The 21,470-nt window shown below is 32.4% G+C and overlaps 1 protein-coding gene and 1 long non-coding RNA gene across 4 annotated transcripts; both read right to left on the bottom strand.

Annotated features, from left to right (window-relative positions):
- Positions 1 to 1,777: 1,777 nt before the first annotated feature.
- Positions 1,778 to 3,899, bottom strand: LOC130999360 (uncharacterized). Its single transcript, XM_057924889.1, has 3 exons — positions 3,643 to 3,899; positions 3,188 to 3,254; positions 1,778 to 2,982 (listed from the first exon to the last, which is right to left on the bottom strand). Exons 1-3 carry the CDS (start codon positions 3,712 to 3,714, stop codon positions 2,039 to 2,041), a joined length of 1,083 nt encoding a protein of 360 aa, XP_057780872.1. The 5' UTR covers positions 3,715 to 3,899; the 3' UTR covers positions 1,778 to 2,038.
- A 2,783-nt stretch (positions 3,900 to 6,682) lies between these two features.
- On the bottom strand, positions 6,683 to 13,687 carry LOC130999399 (uncharacterized). 3 transcript variants are annotated; one of them, XR_009093497.1, is made up of 5 exons: positions 13,227 to 13,687; positions 11,935 to 12,018; positions 8,719 to 11,423; positions 7,427 to 7,510; positions 7,001 to 7,312 (listed from the first exon to the last, which is right to left on the bottom strand). It is a non-coding gene; the product is annotated as an uncharacterized LOC130999399 (long non-coding RNA). The 3 variants fall into 3 exon arrangements; XR_009093495.1 differs by lacking the exons at positions 7,001 to 7,312; positions 7,427 to 7,510 and adding an exon at positions 6,683 to 6,915 and having other exon boundaries at positions 13,227 to 13,686; XR_009093496.1 differs by lacking the exons at positions 7,001 to 7,312; positions 11,935 to 12,018 and adding an exon at positions 6,683 to 6,915 and having other exon boundaries at positions 13,227 to 13,684.
- Positions 13,688 to 21,470: the final 7,783 nt, after the last annotated feature.

Here is a 21,470-nt window from a genome sequence, read left to right as displayed (position 1 = left end):
CTTCAAAGTATTCATCCATGCCTTTAGTTGATCCTCTCAAGCAAAAAGAACACAACTGCATCTATCCAATACAAGAAGTTTGCTATTAAGATTGCAAGAGTGCCAAAAAAAACAACACAAAATCTCCCGTACACTCGGATCGGATCCTGACCCGGATATGACCCAACTGGACTATCCTACTCGAATGTCAAATGTTAGTGTTAGTGTCATTTTTAAAATAGTATCATTTGTAAAACAAAATAATATTAGTGTTATTTTCGAAATAGTGTCATTTGTAAAACAAAATAGTGTTAGTGTCATTCCAAAGTCATGTTAGTGTTAGTGTCATACTTTCATTCCGTGTTAATGTTAGTGTCATTTCAAGAAAAAATGGGTCATGATAGTCCACCTGGGTCAGGATTCGGATCGAGTATAACCCACGTGTATGGTACACCCAGGTGTACAGAAGACCACCTCAAAAAACAAAATTATGAAACACTCTAAAAAGAAGCGGTGATTCATCCAAAACAGATAATCCTGGATGAGCACAACTTACTTACATCATAATCATCATAAATCTTGACAAATGAGCAAAAAAGAAAATCTATATCCAAAATATACAACAATTTAATACCACAATCTAAAGCAACCAGCTTCCACACTGAAAGCACATATTTTTCCAGTTTTTTCTCTGTTTTTTGCCCAGATATAAGTTTTAATCACATAGTAACATTGATGCAAGCTTCTATACTCGACAGATTTCTCACTAAGTGGTCAGATATATGTGCTCACACCCAACTGCAGAGAAATCTCAAGGGGCAGGAGCATATAACAGATTTCTCACTAAGTAGTCAGATATATGTGCTCACAACCAACTGCAGAGAAATCTCAAGGGGCAGGAGCATATAGCCATTGCATACAAAGATATATCACTCCTAACAACTAAGTTGCATAGTAATTCTAGTTATCTACCATTAAATACATAGCATGCAGACTCAGATTGAAATTGAACAGAACATATTTTAAGCTGATGTTGTTTCCAAAAATGCAACATAATGTTTTAAAAGCATGTTCCCCTGGAAATTCTGATTTTCTCAATTTCATTTCAGTTGAGTCCTCAGTCTGCAGTTCACCAAAAAAAAAAAATACATAGAATGATGGAAAATCAAAGTGCCCCTCATATTATCATCCTAGGAATTTTGCTAGGAACATAACTCTACAAAAACCTCTCTACCAAAATAAAAAAAAAAAATATTAGCATTCTTTATTTCTTTCATTCATAAAGTACACCTGAACTTCTTCATAAATCATCAGTAGCCATCAGCTTCATCAATAGTTGGTTCTATGAATTTGATCAAATTGATTGAAAGGTGGTTTTTTGCATATAAATTAGCAAGATTCTTACTCTCATGATCAAATCACTGCAATACAATTCATTATTCAGAATGATAATCTGCAACGCACCAGCAAAAAGATGTCCCCTTCAACTCTTTCCAACGTTAGCAGATATTCCGTCTCAGCAATTCCAAGTCACCAACACAGCAATCAAAATTATCACCAAGCCTCCTAATTCAATAAATCAAGCCAACTGGAGTTTTGGGAACTTACAGAATCAACCATCAGAATATTTGCACAAGGAAGAAATCAAATTCACAACAATCTTGACATATTTGTTCAAATTAGAGTGCTATGCAGTTGCACAATAAAAAATCGCACAGTATTTCACCATCAACAAGTCCATAAACAACAGTCGATACTCGAAAAGATTAATCATTTCAAAATGGAACGAGATACCAAGATAAGAACTATATGTATTTCATTTCTCTGCCATTTTATCTATTCACATAATAGGTCTTCTATATCAGCGTCTTCTACATCGCATAAGCACAGTACAAGATATATAGAGCAAACTCATGAGCAAAAGATTAATTTCCTGAGCTTCAAAAGATATTATATACCAACATCTAAAGGCTGTTAAAACAGTCTAATAGTAAGTATGCACGCAAGACATGCTGCGGAAAGATAGACCCAAACATACAAGTTTAAGGAACAGAGACTTTCAAGACCTTGCAACCATGCTACAAGAACGAGCCAAACGATACGTCAAGCTGCCTCCGTCTAGTGTTGGCTCTCCCTCGATAGGTTCAACCTCATACTGCTTTCTGCAGCCTGGACAACGTGCATCCTCCTCAAGTATTCTCTTGTGACAGAAAAGGCAGAGCCTGAAACCACATCCACAGGGGAGAAAGCTTGAATCAGTGTAGTCTAAATCCTCAAAGCATATCGGACATGCTGTGGGGATTGGTCCAACATTTTTACAGACCCATACTGATCCTCGGTCTAAATGGCGCTCGGACTTCAAAGGAAAACTATACTGCTTGGTTAAATTGGGTAAGGTCTGGGGACGACAAACATCATCTGGCCTCCAAGCACAGCAATTTACCAGGGCCCTCTGGTTAGCAGCTCTTCCACTCCCTGGATTAGCACTAGCTGTATGGATCCGCGGGATACTAATCCCTGAAAACATCTGGTCACTCGCATCCACCTGAGAACCAGACTCCGTAGAATGGTCCTGATTCTTTGAAGGAGGGGAATCTTCCTGCTTTTCATCAGTGGCAGCCAATGCATCAGCAACGGACTCCCAATCATCCAAGCAATCATCATCACCAGCATCCCCTTCATCTTCCTCGCTCATGTGTCCTGAACAAGAACCATTAGTACTGCTGCTGCTGCTGCTGCTGCTACTCGCAGTAAAATTGGCCCCGGAATCATTGCTGCCCGAAACACTACTGGTGTGGCTGGTCGGGCTGTTGGACTGCAAGGACTCTGAGTCACTGTAATGATGCATTGATGATCCATCTCCATAAATCCCCTCCTCGCTTCGCGTCTTTATCTCCAGTTTCCCTATCGGTTGGCTCCTGTGATTTTCTAAATGCACAGATGCCCCAATGGATGCAGTCCCTCCACCATTGGCTTCCCCCTTACACTCACCCTTACTCTTCACTGGTAGCATAAAACAATAAAACAACCCAATTCACCAAATGTAACCAAGTACAATTATAAATATAATTATTGCAATAATAATTCATTTGACATGCAATAACTAATGGAAAACTAGGGATCTTGAATATCGGAACATTCAATTCAAGTCTTTATTTGTGCATTCAGAAAAATAAAGTTACAAAAAAAAAATAGAAAAATCACAAACCGTGAGAAAGCCACTGCTCACGACGAGCATCAAGCTTGCACTGCTTCAATTTCGCCGAGCGGTTTGCCTACAGTTTCCAATTAACGAAAAATTCGATCTTAGAAACTGCAGAAACAAATAATTTACCACAAATTCTACAGATTCACATAAAAAAATGTCCACAACTAACTGACAAAAAAGAATAGAAACTGACGAATTCGCGAAACCCCCAAAAATAAGGGAAATTGGAAAAAATGGAAAGAAAAATCAAAGAAACGATCAAATACCGACCAAGAAAAACTTCCCCCAAATAAATTAAGAATTGCCGTCCCGAAAATTCACACACGAAAATGAAACAGTTTATCCTAATTTCAAATTAAAGATATTCAAGAAAATCCAATAAATCACGCAGATAGCAAAATGCGCGTACAAACATTCCCCCCCACAAATCGAAACCGACAACAAGTAATGCGCACCCTCTTCTTCTTGGCGAAATCCCTGGGGTTCGATGAGGCGATGGAGGCGTTGGGGATCGAATCGGAAACCATGGCTGAGTCAGCTCGTTGCAGAATCTGAAAAACCCTAAACAGATTGATCGGAGAAACGGATGGAGAGAGAAAGCGCTAGATATAGAGAGAGAGAATGTGGATAACGGCAACTGCTCTGCTTCGCTCCAACCCTTTCGTTTTTTCCTCTTCCACTCTTCAAACCAACAAGCGTGAGCTGCACAACTGGAAAGCTGTATTACATAAATACTCGCCTTTGGACTATTTTGCCCCTCCTTTCCCACTTATTTTCAACGCCAACCACCAACACTCCTTCGGTAATCTCTGCCGATCCGCGGGGGCTTTTTCGTCACACTAATTTTGTACAAATTTTATTTGAAAATGATATTTTTGTACGTAGGTAATGATAATTAATCTCCATAGTTTCTTTGCGTTTAATAGATCAAATTATAATTAATTAAAATAGTGGGCCTACTCATAGAAAAATATTTTTTCTTTTTCGATTAACTTGTGAATTTTATTTTATTCAAATCGATTAATATCTCAACTTTCAAAGGTAAATTTGTAACGTAGGACAAAATATGTAAGAAGAAATATGTACAAATCGATAAAGCGTTTGTTTTTCTAAATAATACGGTTCAAATTAAATTTTATAAATAATAAATATATTAGAGAAATATCAAGTTGTTTTAGCTCGCCACATAATTAATTTGATTTTATTAATCCAAAACTCTAATTATGAATCCACAAACCCATTAAATATTATGGCAGCTTAGATGACGTATGAGTACCGATTATTTTATTGATCTGATCAGATATCGATTGGTTGTTGAATGATTACTGTCTAATTATATCGTATTCAGTTCGATGGGCGGTTGGATTCGGATAATTTTTTTTAATATAGAGTATACTTAATTTATGGAAAATTTAAATAAAATATATACATTTATTGAATTACACTAAGATTTTCATGTTTTTTTTTGTTTCATGTACTTGAGAAGATACGAAATACTCGAATATTATATGCCCTTTTTCCACAAAAAATCTAATAAAAAAAGGCTATAAAGGAAGAAAAGACAAGTAATATACGTGAAAGTGAGAGATGTGCATGTGTACACGTTGAATAACGAGCTAACACAAAAAGGTAGCTCAATATTTCGCAAAAAATAACATTAAAGTTTGCATGAATTAAAAGGGGTTTCAAAACCCCACGTGTAAATAGTAACGCTATAAAATACTACATTTGGTTGCTTTACTTTAATATTTTCAATAAATAAGTGACTCAATAATAATTCAATGATTATTGTGTTTTATACGATTAGAGGGTTTTCATAAAAATTATATAAAAAAAATGCATTTGGCCAATTTTATTTTAAGTCGATGGAAAAAAAAATCGAGTTTATCAATATTTGTGCGTAGTTTTATAATGGAAATCAACATCAGATTGAAAATAAATAAATAATTTATTTCGAATGAGAAGTAAATTTTAATTAGAAAGTGGCATCTCCATTATTTCCGACAAAAAGAAATAAGACGAATGTTGTTTGGTTTTAATTGGGCTGCATTTGATTTATCGAGCTTGAAGGGCCCACTACCTTAATTGGGCCACCGCCAATTATACACAAAAAAAATAAGAACATTAAAGCCCAATTAGTATACGAAAACCCCCCATTTTAGATATCGTTAATTGCTCGAAACAAATTTCTACATAAATCAGAAGGATTTGAAGGTAGGTTTCAAGAATTTTAACCTCGACAATCTAATTCTTCAAATATTAAATTATATTTATCTATCATATATATACATAAGTATTTTAAATAATGAAGCGCAGCTTAATCGGTAAGGCGTTTACTCTCTACATCTTTATCTTTATATATATAAAGAGCAAAGTAAATGTAAATAAATTCAATTAGAAGGATATAATTGGAATTGGGGTGAAAAATTTAAAAAACAAAAACCGGCCAATCCATCCTTAAAAACCGCAACAAATTACTCCATTTGTTTAAGCCATATATTACATTTACAATTGGTCGAGAAAAATTGGGCTCCAAACATCTTTATTTTTCTTTCTTCTCAACTAATATTTAAATTTTTTAAATCATATTTTTATTTTTTGTATATACTAAAAACTTATTAATAGAATATTATGTAATTATGTAAAACATTAAATAGTCAAGAACAATTCGTACAAAATTGTAAAATATACTCCCACTGTCCATGAAAGAACTTCCTAGGAGGGAGTGGCACGGGTTTTAAGAAAAAATATTGTTGAATGTATTGAAAGTGGATAAAAGGTAGTTGGGTGTATTGGGAGTGGTGAAAATGTGTTATAATTAATATTGGGAGTTGTGAAAAGTGAAAAGTAAGAGGATATAAGTGGTGGGGCATAGTCCAAAAATAGGTAGGAAGTTCTTTTGTGGACGTCCCAAAAAGGAAAGATAGGAAGTTCTTTCGTAGATGGAAAGAGTATGTTTTTTTTTTTTTGTAAAGAATAACCTTTAATTTGATACATGAAAAGTACAAATCAATTTAACGAGCAAGTTATGACCGTTTAAAATTTGTATATAGTATTAATTAATTTTTAAAATTTTTAATTAATTTTCTCGAATTTGAGAAATTTTTTTAAATATTTTTCTAATATTTTTTTCTTTTTTTCTTCGTTGTTTTCTTACTTATGACATTTCAATTTTTATTGTATGTAGTTCTATTTAGTTTACACTGAAAATTTGTTAGTAGAATATATTGTCACTATTATAAGAAGATAATATTATATATTAGTTCATTTATGTCAAGATGAAAATTATAAAGTTGACTGTTTTAAAGACAATAATACATGGATTTTTTTTTGTATAATTAATTAATTAATTATTTTTTAAATCAATTGTGACAGCCCTCGTTCCCGGGAGAATAGGAAACGTGCTACTTAATGGGATTTCTAGACTTTGCATGAATAAAATAGGTAATATGTCCTTAGATTTGGTGACACATTCATAATAAAGGAATTTCGTAATTGAAGGATAATAAATACGACAACTTAGATAGAAATTCTCCCAACCAGGATCAAAAGTTCGGAGGTCTGAGACAAGAAGATAACATTTAGTACTAAGCGAATATTAAGATAGCTAATCTCAAATAATATCCACCTTAGGGAATACTATGGCAGCGGAAAAATATTCTTAACATTTATCTGAAAATACAGCAACACCATCCCTCAGCTTCGCACGTCACCATCTGCCGCTCAACCTGCAAAAGGTTTTGAAAACAATTGCAGGGCTGAGTACTAATATACTCAGTGGGTTTAGCCATTTGAAAACATTTGAAAAATCCGTTTAAAAGAATAATCCATGCTATGAACAGTATAACATAGAAATATTTGAAATCATCCTATGCATACATAAAATAAATTGTGGATCCATTTTCAGTCTTCTCTCTACTGGTGCTTCACCTATAATGTGAACATGTGGGAGCAGCCCACAGAGGTCCACTACCATGCATGTTTCAGAAATGGGAACAACCCAAGTCTGACAGTCTGAGGCAAGTGGGAGCAGCCCACAATACCCCCTTGTGTGTACACAATCCTAACCAGGGCGATCCAATCGCTACGCCGGCTAGGACCCGATCGTTAGAGAACATAGGAGCACTTTAAACAATAGAGAGATAAAAACATTTTAACATGGACATTCATTTGCATTTGCATAAAGACAATTTAGAGCTCAATAACTCAAAACATACATTGGAAAATAAAAAAACCCACCTCGATAAGACAAGCCTGTAGATAAAAGATGCACAAATCCTCTTGCCTTGTAAAGCCAATGCTAAAGCCTTCTATCAAGTGGACCTACAAGATAATCTAATCTTAATATGCCTTAAAATATCGTCTCTGCTAACATTTCCATAAAATTCTTAAATCCTAGATCGGTAATTAATCGACTTCTCATTAAACTTAACTAAATCCCAATTTCAAAATACTTATTGCAAAAGTATAGCTTAAAACTTTTGAACTCTTTTGCAAACTCATGCTATAATCACGTATCTAAAATCTCATACTTAATGCATAATAATATTTATTATGCAACTTTGAATAAATAATCAAAACAATTAAAAAAAAACTTGAGTCCAATTCTTTTAGTATGAGCCCAAGTTCAATCAAATAACTCCCATGTCTCTTGCCCAAAATAAAATAAAAGCTGAAGCCCAAAATCAAGGCCCAACTATCCAGTCCACTCTCTCTCCTTTAACTCTGGATCGGTCTCTCTCTCTCCATTCCATCTCTCACGCTCGATTTCTCTCTTCTCCCTCTAAATCTGCCGCCGCCGCCGCGTCTTCCTCGCCGGCGACAACAGCGATGTCGCCGTCGCGCCTCCCCCTTCCTTTCCTCCGTTTTCCCCCATCTTGCTTCTCTCTCGCTCAAAAGGAAATCCCCAAATTCCAAAATCCCTAAATCTGCCCCCTCCCATCTCCTTCTCTCGGTTGGACGGTCAACAGCAAAGGGCCGCCACCGCCGCCGACTCCATCTCCTTCACGCCGACAACAGCAGCAGCCGTCATCGTCGTCCAGCTACCTTCTCTCTCGATCGACGAACGGACGGCGCCAATAGGCAACCGCCGCCGCGATTCATCACCACCATCTCCGATTCTCCCTAAACCGCCTCTTCCTCCACTCTGAATTGCGGCCAGCAGCTCGATATACCGCCGCCGCCCCGGACGTCCTGCCCGACTACTCGCCGGAACCCCGTCCAGCCACGCCATCGCCGCCTCCTCCTTCTGGCCTAACCCGCCGAGCAGCAGCATTTAGAACCGCCGCCGTGCCTCTCAGTCCCCGACTTGCCTCGACTCACCCCACATCCGACAGCAAGTTATTCCCTTTTTCCAATTTAAAAACTTATTTCTACTCATTTATTCACTTCAAGAAAACTTGATTCAGTTTATGAAATAAATGCTTCAGATTATGCAAAGTATATGCATATGAACATCTTGATTGATTTTGTTTTGTGAAAACAATTGGTGATAGCTATGTTATTGTGTTCTTGAATAGAAGGAAGCAAACCTTTGTGTGATATGAATCTGCTCAAAGTTTACACAGCTCGTGGCATCGAATCTGTGAAAGAAAGTTGTAAAATTTATCGGAAGAAAATCTGGGGTGAGTAGTAATAAATTTGAAACTGTGTGAAGAAGTTGGGAAAGTCTTGAGGATTTTGTAGCCGAAAATTGGAGATGTGGAATAACCATTTCCATTCAATTAGTTATTGAATGGAAAAGATGCACGCTAAAAAAAATCTGCAGCTTATAAAATGTTGGGCTTCAAAAGGTTTTCTCCCAAAGTTTGATCCAAAACAAAGATCAAATTTCAGTAATAATAACTCTCTTTTTAAAATCTCAATAGCTGAATTTGGCCCAACGCATATATAACCAATCTGAAATCTGAATCAAGTCACTGCTGTAAACATTATTGATTTTCTAAAAAAAATGACAAAGCATGAAAGATTCTATTTGCATAAAATTCTAATATTAAAATTATAAAACCTTGATAAAATCTTTTGTTAGAAGAAATACTTTTTCGAAAAGAAATATAATAATATATCCCGGCGAGAAAATACTTATTCAAAGTTCAAGAACTCTCGTGAAATTCTATTAGGAAAAATCAGGGTATTACAACCCTCCCCCCTTAAAAAATTTCGTCCTCGAAATTTAAATACCCCGGCTAGCAAACTTGACTTCTAGTCTGCACGTACTTTTCTCGTCGTTCATAGTGATTCATTAAAGGCAGAATAAATCTGCTTGCCCCATAAAGTTTGATCTTTCGATCGAATATCCCCATCAATCTCTTCGCATTTCTTAAATCCCAAAGCTCATCTTGTTTCTTCTTTCTATAGCATCCAATGATATACTTTTCATATAGTCTTTCTTTAAAATCGTTCCACGTGTACGCCTCCCATTGCTCGGGGGTCAAGGTTCGTTGCACCGATTCCCACCAGAATTTGGCCTCATCAACGAGTTGGAAAATTGCGCATGTGAGTTTATCCCTATCCCCACAGCCAACATGGTTGAGTATCCTTTCAGTAGCTCTTACCCATCTCTCGGCATCCAGAGGATCACCAAGACCATCAACAGTTGGTGGATTATGGTTGCGAAACCTCTCTTCCACACTATGTTCTGGTATAACTCGTGACACATGTTCTTCAGGATTAAGTCCTCTTTCTCCAGCCATTCTGTATGTAATCAACAATGTTGGGCTTCTTCTTCATTCTTCTTAAAAATCTGTGATACTAATGACCTAAAAATCTTTCTATTATGAAACCAATATTGGTTATCCATGAGTCACCCTTTTATGTATCATGCTCCGATATTCTAACTTTCGTATACCGACTTTCTATGCCTTACTCTTCCATGTTCTATGTTTATGCCATTCTATACTTTCTATGTTCTGTGATTCTATGTTCAGTGCTTTCATTGTTCAGTCCCTACTACGTTCAAGTCATTCTATCTCCAGTGCTTTCTTCGTATAGTCCTTTCTATTCTTAGTCTGTCCATGTGATTCTAAAATTCTGCAATCTTAAAAATTTTAAAAAATCTAAAGACATCATTCATCAGTTCTCCAAGCGACTATAGTCTGTCATCATATCCTTTCTAGGTTCACAACCTAACTAAAACATGTAATAACACGCAGTGGTTGAATCATCTCATGGTAATAAATTGCATATTAATCATTTATGCAACATTTCCTCATTTCAAAACAAGTCGGGCACATACTTTTGTATGATAAAATATTTCAATCTCAAATTCATGATCATATGCATGTCTAGTCTCAATATATGTTAAGGTTCCATACATGTTGCGTTTCAGTGTACGGACGTCTCCATACATGATTCGCTTCAGTGTATGTTCAGTCGCAATTTATATCAATGCATTCAATCTCAAAACACATCCATTCTTATTGCATGTTCAGTCTCAATACGTATATTCTGTCTCAATGCATGTTCAGCCTCAGTGCGTTTATAGTTTCAATACATGCTATGTTTCAATGCATGTTCAGTCTCAATACATGTTCCGTCTCAATGCATGTTTTGTCTCAGTGCATGTTCAGTCTCAATGCGTGTCCCGTCTCTATGCATGTTCAGTCTCAATACATGTTCATCTCAATGCATGTTCAATCATAATGCATGTTCTATCTCAGTGCATATTCAATCTTAACATGTTTTATAACATATTCATTTGGTGCATGCATTTCAGTAAACATTTTGAAAACATGAATAACATACCTTGGATGAGGGCAGTGTGACGACGAGCTGAGGGTTGCTGTATAAACTTTTAGAAGTCTAGAGATGCTATCCTAGACTCGACATCAATGAACTTGCGGTCTCAGAGCCAAGAACTTTTGCTCTGATACCATCTGTGACAGCCCTCGTTCCCGGGAGAATAGGAAACGTGCTACTTAATGGGATTTCTAGACTTTGCATGAATAAAATAGGTAATATGTCCTTAGATTTGGTGACACATTCATAATAAAGGAATTTCGTAATTGAAGGATAATAAATACGACAACTTAGATAGAAATTCTCCCAACCAGGATCAAAAGTTCGGAGGTCTGAGACAAGAAGATAACATTTAGTACTAAGCGAATATTAAGATAGCTAATCTCAAATAATATCCACCTTAGGGAATACTATGGCAGCGGAAAAATATTCTTAACATTTATCTGAAAATACAGCAACACCATCCCTCAGCTTCGCACGTCACCATCTGCCGCTCAACCTGCAAAAGGTTTTGAAAACAATTGCAGGGCTGAGTACTAGTATACTCAGTGGGTTTAGCCATTTGAAAACACTTGAAAAATCCGTTTAAAAGAATAATCCATGCTATGAACAGTATAACATAGAAATATTTGAAATCATCCTATGCATACATAAAATAAATTGTGGATCCATTTTCAGTCTTCTCTCTACTGGTGCTTCACCTATAATGTGAACATGTGGGAGCAGCCCACAGAGGTCCACTACCATGCATGTTTCAGAAATGGGAACAACCCAAGTCTGACAGTCTGAGGCAAGTGGGAGCAGCCCACAATACCCCCTTGTGTGTACACAATCCTAACCAGGGCGATCCAATCGCTACGCCGGCTAGGACCCGATCGTTAGAGAACATAGGAGCACTTTAAACAATAGAGAGATAAAAACATTTTAACATGGACATTCATTTGCATTTGCATAAAGACAATTTAGAGCTCAATAACTCAAAACATACATTGGAAAATAAAAAAACCCACCTCGATAAGACAAGCCTGTAGATAAAAGATGCACAAATCCTCTTGCCTTGTAAAGCCAATGCTAAAGCCTTCTATCAAGTGGACCTACAAGATAATCTAATCTTAATATGCCTTAAAATATCGTCTCTGCTAACATTTCCATAAAATTCTTAAATCCTAGATCGGTAATTAATCGACTTCTCATTAAACTTAACTAAATCCCAATTTCAAAATACTTATTGCAAAAGTATAGCTTAAAACTTTTGAACTCTTTTGCAAACTCATGCTATAATCACGTATCTAAAATCTCATACTTAATGCATAATAATATTTATTATGCAACTTTGAATAAATAATCAAAACAATTAAAAAAAAACTTGAGTCCAATTCTTTTAGTATGAGCCCAAGTTCAATCAAATAACTCCCATGTCTCTTGCCCAAAATAAAATAAAAGCTGAAGCCCAAAATCAAGGCCCAACTATCCAGTCCACTCTCTCTCCTTTAACTCTGGATCGGTCTCTCTCTCTCCATTCCATCTCTCACGCTCGATTTCTCTCTTCTCCCTCTAAATCTGCCGCCGCCGCCGCGTCTTCCTCGCCGGCGACAACAGCGATGTCGCCGTCGCGCCTCCCCCTTCCTTTCCTCCGTTTTCCCCCATCTTGCTTCTCTCTCGCTCAAAAGGAAATCCCCAAATTCCAAAATCCCTAAATCTGCCCCCTCCCATCTCCTTCTCTCGGTTGGACGGTCAACAGCAAAGGGCCGCCACCGCCGCCGACTCCATCTCCTTCACGCCGACAACAGCAGCAGCCGTCATCGTCGTCCAGCTACCTTCTCTCTCGATCGACGAACGGACGGCGCCAATAGGCAACCGCCGCCGCGATTCATCACCACCATCTCCGATTCTCCCTAAACCGCCTCTTCCTCCACTCTGAATTGCGGCCAGCAGCTCGATATACCGCCGCCGCCCCGGACGTCCTGCCCGACTACTCGCCGGAACCCCGTCCAGCCACGCCATCGCCGCCTCCTCCTTCTGGCCTAACCCGCCGAGCAGCAGCATTTAGAACCGCCGCCGTGCCTCTCAGTCCCCGACTTGCCTCGACTCACCCCACATCCGACAGCAAGTTATTCCCTTTTTCCAATTTAAAAACTTATTTCTACTCATTTATTCACTTCAAGAAAACTTGATTCAGTTTATGAAATAAATGCTTCAGATTATGCAAAGTATATGCATATGAACATCTTGATTGATTTTGTTTTGTGAAAACAATTGGTGATAGCTATGTTATTGTGTTCTTGAATAGAAGGAAGCAAACCTTTGTGTGATATGAATCTGCTCAAAGTTTACACAGCTCGTGGCATCGAATCTGTGAAAGAAAGTTGTAAAATTTATCGGAAGAAAATCTGGGGTGAGTAGTAATAAATTTGAAACTGTGTGAAGAAGTTGGGAAAGTCTTGAGGATTTTGTAGCCGAAAATTGGAGATGTGGAATAACCATTTCCATTCAATTAGTTATTGAATGGAAAAGATGCACGCTAAAAAAAATCTGCAGCTTATAAAATGTTGGGCTTCAAAAGGTTTTCTCCCAAAGTTTGATCCAAAACAAAGATCAAATTTCAGTAATAATAACTCTCTTTTTAAAATCTCAATAGCTGAATTTGGCCCAACGCATATATAACCAATCTGAAATCTGAATCAAGTCACTGCTGTAAACATTATTGATTTTCTAAAAAAAATGACAAAGCATGAAAGATTCTATTTGCATAAAATTCTAATATTAAAATTATAAAACCTTGATAAAATCTTTTGTTAGAAGAAATACTTTTTCGAAAAGAAATATAATAATATATCCCGGCGAGAAAATACTTATTCAAAGTTCAAGAACTCTCGTGAAATTCTATTAGGAAAAATCAGGGTATTACATCAATAAATATTGAAACAATTATTTACATGAAAAAAATCTAAAAATATGTTATAAGGTATTATTATTTTCTTAATTTTTTTTTACTTTTTAATATTTATTTCATCATAAAATGAATTAAAATTAAAGTCAATATTAAAGAATCCAATTTTAATGGAATCAAAAGTGATAAGAGAAAGAAAATCATACATGTGTGGATTTGTTATGAATTATGTAGATTTCTAAATATGACAAAAAAAAATTATTATTGCGTATATTTTTTTTCTTAATTTTTTTGTATCCATACAATTATCTTTGATAGGTATTAAATTAAGTTCGAATATCTTTATGTGTCTATTAATATTTCAAAAACATGTTTTGAAATATCGATATCAGAGACCAATATGCTTAATAGTAAATATTTTGATCCGTTAAAATCATGAAGATCTTTGGTGAAATAATAGCTTTACTGAATGAATTCTTTGTTTAAAGTTTGAATCTCTAGGTGTTATTTATTTATTTATTTATTTTCAATTTATCAGTTTTGCATAGCAAATTTGTAATGTTACATAACGAATTCATAGACAACTTATTTCATACGATGAATTTGATTTGTGTAGTTATAGCAACTCCCTAGATAAATGGTCTTATATCTATGTATAGTCACAAGTTATTTTTGTACGAATTACATTGATCACTATGCAAATAATAAATTTGGTAAATTTTAATTTTATTAGTTTATATTATTCACTATGTCCCAATTCAATAGGACACGAGGCTTGGGTACGAAGAGATAATGAAGATATTATTTTTTAAGTTAAAAGATAGATAATTATTTGCGGGTCACAATGACACTTGATGTAAATAATGAGTTAAATGAGAGTATTTGTTATGTATTGATTTTTTGATATATTGAATTGGAAACATCCAAATAAAAAAAATGTGATATATCGAATTGGAACGAGAGAAGTAATAATTATAAAATAATGTGCATAGTTTACGAGAATATAAAATCACAATTGCGCATAGCGCGGGTGGTACACTAGTATATATAAAAAGCAAAGTAAATGTAAATAAATTCAATTAGAAGGATATAATTGAAAATTAAGGAAAAATTTATATACCAACCGTTGATTCCATTTTCCAACTGTCTTATGCATGATTCCATTTTCCAACAAATGCGCATCATTGTTTTATTTTCTTTCTTTCTTAACTATTTTTGTTTAATTATAAGTTTTTATAATCAAATTGTGATTTTAGGGCCCTCATTTTTTTTCTTTCTTAATAACAAAATTGATTACTATCTCTAAACAAACTCAACAAATTGAATATTAAGCGCCGTCATTTTCTTTCTTTCTTAATAACAAATTTATATATGATAACTTTTTTATTTTCTATTAATGTATGTATTTTTTTGTATTCGTACAATTATCTTTTATAAGTATTAAATTAAGCTTGGATAATTTTACGTGTCTATTAATATTTCATGTCAAGGACCAATATGCTTAATAACAACTATTTTTATCCCTTAAATTGTGAAGATCTTTGATGGAATTATATCTTCACTGAAAAAAAAAATTGGTCCAGAGTTTGAATCTCATAAATTGAATTTAATTAAGCATTTTCACAGCAAATTCATAATTCACTGAATAAATTTTTGGTCTAGAGTTTGAATCTGATTTAATTTGTATAATTATATAAACTCCCTATATAAGTGATATTATACCTATATATAGACACATGTTATATTTTTTATATGAAGTACTTAGGTTATGTTAAAATATTAGATCACTTTGCATATAATAAATTTGGTATAAAATTTTAATTTTATTAGTTTATATTAATATTATAAAACATATATATACACAACTTACGTGATGAGGATAAAATTGAGCACTTAAATATATTCAGATCTAACTTCAGCGAAAATACGAAATATGAGATAAAACCGCATGTCTGAGGCTAAAGGGCAATCAGAATAAAAGTGGGAAGCGAAAGATTTATATTCTGACTACAAAAGTGCAGATTTTAAACACGTGGCAACCAACGATTTGCACTTATCAAATATTATTATTTGGGCCTCGAAACCTGACTAAATGGCCCTTAGTATTGTATCTCAATAATAAACTATATATAGACCCCCTAAGATTAAATGTAAACAAGTTCTTCCATAAAAGGAAATCAAATAAACAAATGCTATTTTCTTTTCCACATTTTTTGCACACTTAATTTGTTTGTTCTTAGCTCGATTTTCTTCACTTTTTTATAAATTTGTCGTTGAATCTAATACCCAACTCAACATTTCGCGAGCCTAAAGATATATTCGTCGCGCATAGCGCGGGAGGTACACTAGTATATATAAAGAGCAAAGTAAATGTAATTTCATTCAATTTGAAGGACATAATTGAAATTGGAGTGAAAAAAATTGTAAAACTCTTCGGCAGTTTTTAATGTATGCAAGATGCAACTATGCATTCCAATTTCCCACTATCAAAATCTTTCCTTAAAATGAGGAACGTATTTTAACTTTTATAATTTTCTTTTTTGTTATTAATATTTAATTTTAAATTATGTAGTTATGTTTATTTTACATTTAAAATAAATTATTAATATTACATTATGTCATTGTTTGTTATAAAATGATATCATATCATATATTATAATTTATATTAAGAAACACTAATTCAATAATCTCATCCAACTAATTGAATATTAATTTATTTTAAAAATAAATTACAATTCATGTACATGTACTTTCTCAAATTCTTATCCAATTAATTGGTTATTATAAATTTTTTCTTAAAATTATATAAGAAAATGTATGAACACATACCTTTTTATTACTCTCATCCAAGTTATTGATTTTTTAAATTTTACTACACATAAAAATACAAAAGTTAATTATTTTGTTTTTAAAACATAACATGGATGATATAGTAAATATCTACTAATACTCCATCCGTCCCTGAAATAAGTTTATCTTTTTCATTTTTGGGATGTTCCCCAAATAAGTTTCTTTTTCTTTCTTTTTATTTTTGGACAACTACCCCACCACTAATAATACTTTGTTTATTCTTACTTTTCACTTTTTCACTACTCTCAATACTAATTATAACACTTTTTCACTTTTTCACCATTCTCAATACTAATTATAATACTACATTTTTCTCCACTATCAATACATTTTACCACTTTTCCTTAAAACCCGTGCCGTCCCCAAAGAGAAACTTATTTCAGGGACGGAGGGAGTATATATTATTTAAAAATATATATATACTGCCAATTATTACGTAATATGGATAGATGTATTTTGAAAAAGACGAAGAGTGTGTAATATTTAAATTTCTATCATACTATTTTATTTCTTACACAAAAAATAACTTTACTATTTCTATGTGGTTTCATCTTAAATAAAATATAATGGAAAGTCATTTAATTTGGTATATGATGAATTTGAAATAAATAAATAGCTTATATTTATTATTTATTTAAACCATATTTTTTAAAAAAATTATATATATATTAAAGATCAAACATGTTTAAACTTTTCTTTAATTTTACTTCTTATTTTCTCCTTTTTTTCTTTTTCTTTTTTATTTATGATATTTTGATTTTTATATTATGCATTTCTATATATTTTATGTATAAAAATAACTAATAGAATAAAATAACATTACTATCAAAAGACATCAAACTATAATGATGGAAATTACAAAATGGCTTTAATAATAATAATAATAATAATAATAATAATAATAATAATAATAATAATAATAATAATGTATCTATTTTTATTGAATTCATTAATTATTTTTAAAAATTAAATAATATTAAAATGATTATAAATTAAAATCTAGCAACAAAAAAATTCCTGGAGTTAACTAACTAAAATAGGCAAGGTTAGTGATTAATTATTATGCAGTTAAAATTTTTAAATACATTGAAACTAAATTTAATTAAAAGTCAGATACGGAATATTATGCATAAATACAATGCAAAATTTTAAAAATTCAAATTAAAATAAATTGTTGTTTTTAAGTAGGGATTAGAATCAACTGTTCTAAAAACTTTATCTATATACGTACGTGAAATGAATTCAAATTAAATTCAAGATTAAATAATCCATTTTTATTGAATTAAAAGTTGTAAGGGATAAAGAAAATTATATATGATCGAATTTGTTCAAAACTATTGTTGCTTTCTAAATATAACAATTTTTTATTCTGTATTAATGTATGTCTTTTTTGTATATGTACAATTATCTTTGATATGTATTAAATTAAGTTTGGATATCTTTATGTATCTGTCAATATTTAAAAAATATGTGTTGAGATAGGTTTAGGATTTGAATCTCATAATTTGCACAAATTCATTTTTTTAATTCATTATTTTTCATAACAAATTAATAGACAACTTATTTTATACAATAAATCTGATTTATATAATTATAGCTACTCCTTATACAAGTGATATTATATCTATATTTAGACATATGTTATATTAAAAAATTAGATCATTTTATAAATAATAAATTTGATATCAAATTTTAATTTTATTAGCTAATTTTAATAATTATAAAACATATACATAACTTACACGAGTCTAAAATTATAATCTCCGCGCATCGCGCGGGAGATACACTAGTTAGTATAGATGGACAAATAAAGATATAGGTTTCTTTACTGTTTAATTTGATGGATGGATTGATTAATTTTGAGCTCTTTTAATCATCTAATCCTTCGATTACTCAATTATATGTTTTATCTATCAATCATTATTTTGTAGTAATATATAAACGAATACTCTTTTTCTTTTTTATGGGTTTTTTTCACTGGATTTTTTCTGGACTCTTTTAACGAGGTCCGGCTCTTAATTTATGTTTTTTTTGCTTTCAAGAATTTTTCTTAAGTTTTTTTTTCTTTCGTCTTTATGCAATTCGAATTTAATAATATCTCTCATATACACAAGTATTTTAAATAATGAAGGGCAGCTCAATGGATAACACATTTCACTTTTGTTTAATAGGTTGAGTGTTGAATCAAGATATCATATATCATTTGAGAAGAGAAAAATTATCCGATATCGTAACTGAACTCTCACAATATGGCTCCTAATCATAAGACATAAACTAGTTAATTTGATCTTAACACTAACTAAATTATGCTCGAGTAACTAGTCCAATTGAGTGTTCGAATTTACTACGGCGCGGTCTTTAATTTTATTTATTTAATTTATTGATTAAAAAAAAGCTAGAACTAGTCCAATTGAGTATTGAGCTTATATATTATTTCAAGAGTAGTATTCCAACTTTCTAGTTTAATTACCCATTGTTGCAGTTTGAAGCAAGCCCACATGGGATAAAGAGATGCTTAATTTACAGTTTGAGTCTTACTATAAATGGCCATCATATCATAGTATTTTCTTTCCTTTGAAATTTCCCTTATCTTTTTCTAGGAAGATTTTCTATCTTTACTTCAAATATTTCTTATGTGAGATATCTACTTTCACATATAACATGGATATTGCACTCCGTGTATTTTTGGAATCAATAAAATAACTTAATTGACAACAATTTAATTATTTGAATACCCAATCAATTTTTCCTTGTGTTTTAAGTGATATATATTAAAAAAAAAAGTGACATCATATTCTCTCGAAAATACATTGGAGAAAACAAATTGAGTTGGAAAATATGTCATACTTTTACATATAGCATAGGTTTAAATAAAGGACTATTGAAGTCAATTTCATGCTAGCTAATACCTATCTTTCAATTTGCTTGTCATCTTACTTAAGTGATAGTCAACTTGTTATGCAAGATCTTTTTTATAGAGAGATACTCAATATATATTTGCAAGTTGGTGGAACTTAAGGCCAAATGCAACCTCATATATAGTACATTTCCACAGAGAAATTCGTTGAAATTTATAATTTATTTCAACACGTAACATATTTTTAAAGTATAGTACGTTGAACATGCATGTAGCAATAATTTATATCAACATTATTCATGCATAGTAAACATATATAGAAGAGATGTTCAAATGAGAACGAATAATCATTTATATATCAATCGGCCTAGTGCAAATACTCTATTTGATGAGAACTAAGAAAACAAATTGAACATAAAAAAAACACACCAAAAAAATATATATAAGCAAAAACCACTAATTGAACTGCATGTTAACATGATACAATCAATTTTATATGTGCCTACAACAGTGACATAGCCAGACTTTTCAGTCAGGGGGGCCAAATACTCTCTTGGTTCCAACTAACTTCGTAAATATATTTTTTTTTACCGTCTCAATTAAGTTGATCAATTTTCTTATATGAAATAAATATATATAAGCAAAAAAAATTAATCACTTATTCACTATATTACCAAAGACACTTAAAATATTAAGTTATGTCGAAAATAAGTTGATCAAGTTAGCTGGGACGAAGAAAGTAATAATCATAATATTATAAAAGACTCCGAATATATAGCAATTTCAATAAAATCATAATGCTACATTAATATTACAAAAATAAAAAAAAATATTCTACCATCATAAAATTTCTCTTCTATTTAATTTTCATGTTTTGAAATCGCTACATAATCGTTTCATTAGTACATATTTACAAATTCATAATTTCTGATGTAAGATATTAGACAATCATTCGATAGCGTATCTCATATACGATTGAGTAGAGAGAAATTGGGATTATTACTAAAAATAATAATAATATTTATGTATTTATTTAATATTAAATATAAAATTACTAAAATACCCTAATGTTTTTAAAATTTTCAGTGGGGCCCAATGCCCCCACTGCCCCCCTCTAGCTACGTCACTGCCTAGACAAGTGTTTTTAGTTGTCATGTAAAAGGGTGCCGTTCTCACCTAATCCTAAACTTATGTAAATAACCTCTCAAAAATATATATTCTGTTTCTTTTCGTAGGATCAATATATAATGGTTTCTTAAACGGTAGGTGGTTAATGCTCAAGGCATGAGGTTTTGGGTTTGAGGCCACCGTGGTGCAGTCTTTAAATTTCTTTATTTACTTGTGTAATAATAATAATAATAATAATAATAATAATAATAATAATAATAATAATAATAATAATAATAGTTACACATTTACCGTCACAAAAATATGCATGTTAATATATATTATAGTGTATCTACGGCCACACATAGATCACTAGTTTCATACCTAATTGTATGCAATTTCTTTATTTCATAGTATAATAAATTCCACACTAATGTATTACAAAAAATTCCAAATAATTTATCCAATAACCAAATTAGTACAAATCCGATCATACTATATTTATATAAAATTAGGGGTTTAATCGAGCCGAGCCGAGCCGAATAGTGTCTTGTTCAAGCTTGGCTCGTTTAGCTAATCGAGTTGTTTGATTAATTATCGATCGAGCTTTAATCGAGTCGAATACAGTGCCGAGCCTAATCGAGATTTTTAAATTTAAATTTTTATTTAAAATATTAGTTATTTTCCTAATACATAAGTTAATTTTCAAATATATAAGTTATTTTATTCACAAAAATATAATATATTTACTATTTTCTTGTAAATAAATGATGTTAATTAGATACTTAATCCAAATATTACTACATATAGTATAAAATATAGTAAGACATTTAATGAATAAT

This window comes from Salvia miltiorrhiza, chromosome 8, assembly GCF_028751815.1.
Source record: "Salvia miltiorrhiza cultivar Shanhuang (shh) chromosome 8, IMPLAD_Smil_shh, whole genome shotgun sequence".
Classification (NCBI taxonomy): Eukaryota; Viridiplantae; Streptophyta; class Magnoliopsida; order Lamiales; family Lamiaceae; genus Salvia; species Salvia miltiorrhiza.
The sequence above is the reverse complement of the archived record's forward strand: the minus strand, read 5'-3'. Positions and strand labels throughout refer to the sequence as shown.